Below are 7509 nucleotides of genomic sequence, written 5' to 3'. Positions count from 1 at the left end.
TCGTTATCTTCTGATTTCGAATCATTTTAATAAATAGGTACCCGAAAATGTTTCGTACTCAGACTAAGGACCCTATCTCAATTAGGAACTCCTTTCTTTTAAACCATAAGGTAAACGCTCCTATTACCGCCAGGTTAAGCTATGCTCTGATTACCTCTCAAAAATTAAGTACTTCTGTATTTGCTAGTGCAGCTTATTTATTTTATTTGTAATGTTATGACTGTCTTCTGCTAAATACATCAAGAATTTTTAATTTTGAGTGAATATTTTGGATAAAAAATAATTTTATGTCCGAAAACTCACTTTCCTCTATTACCGCCACATAAATTGCGGTTTCTTTCTATTACCGCCTTTGCTGCATCGAATACCGCCAACGAGATGTCTAACCAACTATTCAGGTACAATAAAATACTTTTGTTGTAGCCGATCTGCTCCAGTGGGTTTTTCGGGTACTTTTCAATAAAGATGCTTGTTGTTCGATTTAAAGATGTAATTTTACTAATGAAGATGTTTAAATAACAAAAGAAGTTGGATAAAAAGTTTAAAACAAAAAAAGATGCGTCGACGTCACAAGATGAAGAAATAGTATTTTTTTTTATCTGTCAAACTCTATTGACAATCACAGCGCGCTCGCCGCAAACGGCACGCTCGTTTCATTGAGCGCCAACATCTTCCCCCCTCTCGACGACCGTAGTAGCTCGAGGACATGCTTCACCATCAGCAGTCACGGGTAGAGGACAGAGGTTGACAACAGCACGACGTACGATGCCCTTTGAAGTCATAACATCTACGACTCGCGCGATCCCATCCTTTCCTGGGTAGAGTTGATGAATTCGCCCCATCTTCCATTTCAATGGAGGCAAGTTAGCTTCTTTAAGGATGACCATGTCTCCCGGCAATAGTTCGCCTTTATTGATGCGCCACTTCGCTCTTTGCTGTAGCTCGCAGAGGAATTCGTGACGCCATCTATTCCAGAAGTGGTTCTTCATTTGCTCTATTCGTTGGTAGCAGTTCAGACGATTAGGGTTGACGTCCAATAGAGCTGGTGACGGAAGCGAGGTAAGAGGTCGACCGATCAGGAAGTGCCCGGGAGTCAATGGATACAGGTCGGTTGGATCCGATGAAAGAGGTGTTAAGGGACGCGAATTTAAAATTGCTTCGACCTGCACGAATAATGTCGACAACTCTTCGTAAGTAAGATGATTGTTTCCTATGATTCTAGTCAGGTGGTACTTTGCTGATTTGACACCAGCCTCCCAAAGCCCACCGAAGTGGGGGGAGTAAGCCGGCGAAAACTTGAATTTGATCCCTTCGTCGGCACCGAAAGATGAGATTGATTCATTACATGACTCTAAAAATTGTTTAAGATCATTGTTTGCTCCCACGAAATTGCGACCGTTATCACAATGAATCTCGGTAGGCTTTCCCCTGCGCGAGATAAAACGCTTTAAACATAACAAGAAGACTTCAGTGCTAAGATCAGATGCAATCTCCAAATGTAGAGCTCGTGTCGAGAAGCAAACAAAAAGACATAAGTAGCTTTTAATAATTTTACAACCGCGACCTCGGCGGTCTCGGATCGGAAAGGGACCAGCAAAATCAACGCCTGAAATAGAAAATGGTAAGTTGGGAGTAACTCTACAACCAGGTAAGTTTCCCATGATGGGATTTACATTTTTTGCTTTTATGATTGTGCATAGTCTACAGCTATTGACGGTGCTTCTAGCTAGCCGTCTGCCTGCAATAGGCCAATAAGTTTGCCTCAAATTTGTTAGAAGTAGCTGTGGACCACAATGCAATAGCCTTTTGTGCTCGTGAGCGAATAATAAATTTGTAAAATGATGTTTTGACTCTAATAATATAGGATGTTTCTTTTCATAATTTTCAGATGCCTGCTGAATACGGCCACCCACACGAAGGATGCCGTGTTCATCTAGAAAGGGTCTCAACGACAGTAAGCGAGATTTAGAAGGTAAGCATTTGTTATTACTTAATAAATTAATTTCCGTAGAGAAGCATTCAATTTGATGTTGTTTTATTAAGTAGTTTAGAGATTCTTGTAACTCTTCAGTAGATAGATGACCTGTATTTATGTAAGTACCTCTTAGTTTAGATGTAAAACGTAGAACGTAAGCCAGGCTTCTTTGCAGGGTAGTCAGCTTCGAGTATCGCTCGAACCTCACTAAACTGGAAGGATATCTATTTTTCATGCTTGTAGTTAAAGTAGTAGTAGTTAGTGTTTTAGTTGTAGATTGCTTTTTAGTATTAGTGCATGTTTTAGTTTTAAGATTAGTTTTAAGAATAGGGCCCTTAGTATAAGTTTTTATTTCAGGAAGTTCCGATGGTAATACAAGCTCCTGCTGTGGCCATTCCGACATATCTTTTGAGAGAAAGGTAGGTCCGTGCCACCAAAGATGAGCTTCATGAATAAGCTTAGGGTCTAGACCTCTCGAGGCTAGATCTGCAGGATTGTGTATTCCCGGAATATGCCTCCAGTCTGATGAAGATGTCAGCTCTTGAATTTCAGCGACTCGATTTGACACGAAAGTTTTCAAATCGCGAGCCTGAGAAGATAGCCAACCTAGGACCACAGATGAATCGCACCAATAAAATTTCTTGTCAATGTTTAATCTTAGAGCCTTTAGTACTTTCGCGGATAGACGAGCAGCTAGAAGCGCTCCGCATAACTCTAAGCGAGGAATTGTTTGAGGTTTCACAGGAGAGACCTTAGTCTTTGCACAAAGTAAATTAGTTACTACCTTTCCTGTGTTATCTACTGAGCGTAAATAAACGCACGCTGCGTATGCGTTTTGAGACGCATCGCTGAACGCGTGAAGTTCTATGCTAGAAGGATCTGCGCTGAGGACCCACCTAGGAACTTGAAGAGAAGAAAGATCATTTAGACCTGAAACAAAGGTTAACCACATTTTCTCTATATTAGAAGGAATTTGATCGTCCCAATCATGTTTCTCAAGCCATAAATTCTGAAGAATTATTTTTGGTATGATGGTACATGGACTTAATAAGCCGAGAGGGTCGAACAACTTAGCAGAATTTGATAAAATAGTTCTCTTTGTAGCAACAGAAGGACATTCCACATTAGTAGGAAATGTAAAGACGTCAGCGACCGGGTCCCACTTGAGGCCTAGTGCACTGGATTGCGAAGATAAATCTAAATCTTTTGGTATGAAAGAACTCTGATTATTTATGAAATTACAAGGAGCATTTGTACGAAACTTCCGCAATGGGAAGCACGCAGAATGAAGAATTTCGGTCACCTTATTTATGTTGTGCATCAGCTCCTTCTCCGAGTCACAGCCTGAAAGAAAGTCATCTACATAGAAGTCTGATCGAATTAATTCTGATATTTTGTCGTCGGAACATTCTTTGGCTAATTGCAATAAACATCTTGTGCTCAGAAAGGGCGCTGAAGCCGTACCATATGTGACGGTATTAAGCTGAAATATTTTAATAGGAAGATGCTCACTTGCACGCCACAAAATCATCTGCAGGGGGCGCTGCTCGGGATGTACCAACACTTGCCGGTACATTTTCTCCACGTCGGCCGAAACGACATATCGATGTTGTCTAAACCGTAGCAAGATGGAAAACAAGTCGTCCTGTACGACAGGGCCGACATGTTGTATGTCGTTGAAAGATGTACCTGTTGTGGTCTCGGCCGAGGCGTCGAACACCACTCGAAGTTTAGTGGTCTCGCTGCTCTCCCTCGTTACAGCATGATGTGGCAGGAAACAACCGCGAGATGGCGCTGCGACCTCAGTCATATGTCCTAGGCTTTCATACTCTCGCAGGAATTTATTGTACTCCACACGTAGGTCGGGATTTTTGCTCATCTTCTTTTCCATTTGGTAAAGTCTCTTTTCTGCGATGTGGTATGATTCACCGAGGACGTCTGGCGATTCATGAAGAGGTATTTGGACACAAAATCGCCCATCGTCATCGCGGTAAGTTGTTTCGTTGAAGATCTTTTCGCAAGGATGATCATAAAATGAAGGAATGTTGTCCTTGGGTACTTCCTCGAGTTCCCAGAATTTACTAAGTTGCTGATGAATATCTTTACTAAACAATGTACGCTGTGGCTGTGGCGTGTCACAATGTTTACCCGCCATAGAGCCAGCAACTATCCACCCTAATAAGGTTTCCTGAAGAATGGGTTTATTTTTTCCCAATTTTATTCTAGCTGAACCAAGCACGTCCCAGAAGATGTCGGCTCCCAAGAGGAGATCAATGTCAGAAGGCTGGTAGAACTTCGGGTCAGCTAGTTGAATGTCGCTCGGAATATTCAAGTCGTGAACATGAATTTCCGCATGAGGAAGCCTGTCTGTAATAATAGGAAGAACGAAGCATTTGACAGGCGCCTTGAAAGACGAATAAGAAGACTGAACAACAATATTGCAGTGTTCATTTATATTGACGACGGCATTGCTTAGGCCAGAGATGGATTGAATGTTACTTTTCACTTTAGTCATACCGATTTTAGCCATAGCCGCATCGGTTATAAAAGACGACTGACTACCACTATCCAGCAAAGCTCTCAATGTATAAGTTTCGTCATTGTTTGTCACCTTCACCAAAGCCGTAGACAGAAGAGCCTGGTTCGAGGAGACAGCAGACATACTGATGACACAAGAAGGATTCGCAGCTGATGTACTGGGCGTGGCAGCAGAAGAAGATGCTGAAGAAGAAGACGACGACTGGGTATTAGACGTTGGAGTGAGGTGAGTATTACTACCTACTAAAGATGCTCCATTATTTTCACTACCTTGTTTGTTAGGTGTTTGTTTTTGTGCATGATGTACAAAGGATTTATGTAACACTGTATTGTGCTTTCCTTTGCAGATGCGGCAGCCACCAAGATTGCACTGGTAAGACCTGTGGCCGCTACGAAGACAATTGCTACACAATCGCCACTGAAAAACCTTTTTAATTCTCTCATCAACAGGTAATGATTTAAACTGATCGCATTCATATAATTTATGCTCTTTATTACAGGCCAAGCATTTGCTACTGAAGGAGGTGAGCTCAGGCGGCGATGAAGCAATAAAAGATTTTGGTTTTACAAATGTTTGACGGTTTTCAGATTTTACAATTGTACTGGCATGCATTGTTTCCAAAACAGTGGCACGTTGACGAAGAAAATCAAAGAAATTTGCTAAATCTGGTTGTTTTAATGTTCCCCTGAACTCCTCCCAACTTCTAGAAGTTACTGGGTCCAATTTTGATGAGGCCATGTAAATGATGAGAGTGTCCCACTGTGTAGTAGGTTCTCCTAATGAAGCTAATGCACTCAAGTTTTTGGAAATTGCATCGATCAAGTCACGAAGCCCCTTATCGGATTCTTTGCTCAAAGGTTGAATGGAAAATAAACATTTAATATGCTCATTAATTAAAAGACGCTTATTATCATATCTGTCGCAAAGGAGCGACCATGCAATGTTGTAGTTCGAAGAAGAAATGGAAACTGAATTTATGACAGCCTTTGCCGAACCTTCCAAATAAGATTTCAAATAATGAAACTTACTGATGTCATCAATTGTATCATTGTTGTGAATAAGAGACAAATACATGTCTCTAAATTCCAACCATTTGTTTGGGTCTCCGTTGAAGGAAGGAATCTTCAAAGGTGGCAACTTAACGGTGTTGCCATGAGAGTTTGTCTGAGAAGTATTATTAGACTTAGATGAACTTTCAAATGTTTGGAGTAAATCTTGAGATTGTGCTATAAGACTATAAAATCTATTTTCAATTTCTTGTCTTTCAATTAATTGAATATCCTCATTGCTGTCTAACGATTCTATTTGTGATTGAATTTTATCAAAGTCATCTAAAACATCTTTTATTTTGTTAAATCTCAATGTCAACTCATAAAACTGAACTTTATTCAATTTAGTATTTAATATTGGCTTTAAAAACCTTTCAAATAATGTTATTCTAGCCTTAATACGTCCTCTCTGTGCAATAAGTTCCTTTAAGTCGGCCATAATTAGGGCGCAAACAATAGATTTTAATCAATATAATTTTGCATACAAAGTGTACACAAAATGCACTTGAAGTTACTTTAAAATGATGTTTAAGTTTATCTAAAATGTAATGAATGAATACAACCTCGAGCGCGCTGCACAACCTTATTAGATGCGCGAGCGCGATGTCTCTTATCAGCTTATCACTGCGGGCCGTGGCGACTGCGCGTCGACACGGTGCTTGTTGGAAAACGCGTCGTAGTGTCAGGGCTCAAATCTCGAGTTTCCGCCGACTTCTCTCGGAGTAAAGCTGAAATTAGTCGGCCAAGATGTTGTTGAAGACAAGTAATGACAATTTTTGTAGAAATAATAGGGAACTTTGTTAAAAATATGACGTAAAATGTACTGAGTAGACACTATGACTTGACACAAACAAATTTGCAATAAAATATTAAATTTACGTATGAAATGAAGTTAAATAGATGTATTTACGTATTAGATGACTGTTATTAATGAAATTAGTAGTTATTTTTAAGGAAATATGTAAATAAAGATGAATTAGCGAATATCAAAATGTCGCCGAAGACAAGTTTCAACATGAATTGTTGACAAAATTAGAACAAAATCGAAGCAATAAGAAGGATTATAAAATGGATAGGAATGGGCGTTACTTCCCTCGGATTGTTTCACCTCGTCCGCAGACTTCTTATGGGATAGAGTAATCGCCTTCCAACGATGTTCTTCGATCATGTACGGGGTCACCAGAAATGTTGTAGCCGATCTGCTCCAGTGGGTTTTTCGGGTACTTTTCAATAAAGATGCTTGTTGTTCGATTTAAAGATGTAATTTTACTAATGAAGATGTTTAAATAACAAAAGAAGTTGGATAAAAAGTTTAAAACAAAAAAAGATGCGTCGACGTCACAAGATGAAGAAATAGTATTTTTTTTTATCTGTCAAACTCTATTGACAATCACAGCGCGCTCGCCGCAAACGGCACGCTCGTTTCATTGAGCGCCAACAACTTTATTTAAAAAAAAAGTTGTTTTTACCACTGTTAATGTAGTTAATAGATACATAAATTGGGAAGGCACTGTCTCTCAAAATACAGGTTCACCTAGTTTGAAAGACAGCGTTCCAACAAAAACTGTAAACGAACTGTTTTCAATAATCATCATCATCAACAGCCGTATGACGCCCACTGCTGGGCATAGGCCTCTCCCAAGGATCTTCACAACGATCGGTCCTGCACTGCCCGCATCCAGCGGCTTCCCGCCACCTTCACCAGATCGTCGGTCCACCTTGTAGCGGGCCTACCCACTGAGCGTCGTCCGACACGTGGTCGCCACTCCAGAAGCTTTCCGCCCCAGCGGCCATCGGTTCTCCTCGCTATGTGTCCTGCCCACTGCCACTTCAGTTTTGCAATTCTCCGAGCTATGTCGGTGACTTTAGTTCTCCTGCGGATTTCCTCATTTCTGATTCGATCAAGCAGGGAAATACCGAGCATAGCTCTCTCCATTGCCCGCTGA

At 40.7% G+C, this 7509-nt stretch overlaps 1 protein-coding gene across 1 annotated transcript; it reads right to left on the bottom strand.

Moving 5' to 3' along the window:
- Positions 1–653: 653 nt before the first annotated feature.
- Positions 654–4490, bottom strand: LOC126367026 (uncharacterized). Its single transcript, XM_050010396.1, has 2 exons — positions 3488–4490; positions 654–1042 (listed from the first exon to the last, which is right to left on the bottom strand). The coding sequence occupies exons 1-2, from the start codon at positions 4488–4490 to the stop codon at positions 654–656; spliced, it is 1392 nt and encodes a 463-aa protein (XP_049866353.1).
- Between the last annotated feature and the right edge of the window lie 3019 nt (positions 4491–7509).

Source organism: Pectinophora gossypiella, chromosome 1, assembly GCF_024362695.1.
Source record: "Pectinophora gossypiella chromosome 1, ilPecGoss1.1, whole genome shotgun sequence".
Classification (NCBI taxonomy): domain Eukaryota; kingdom Metazoa; phylum Arthropoda; class Insecta; order Lepidoptera; family Gelechiidae; genus Pectinophora; species Pectinophora gossypiella.
The sequence above is the reverse complement of the archived record's forward strand: the minus strand, read 5'-3'. Positions and strand labels throughout refer to the sequence as shown.

Bases quoted from the DNA above. Each gene is read 5' to 3' on its own strand.
- LOC126367026 (XM_050010396.1), bottom strand. From the start codon at position 4,490: ATGACTAAAGTGAAAAGTAACATTCAATCCATCTCTGGCCTAAGCAAT. The intron at 1,043-3,487 runs GTGAGCATCTTC...TTCCGTCACCAG, and splicing joins GATGATTTTGTGGCGTGCAA to CTCTATTGGACGTCAACCCT.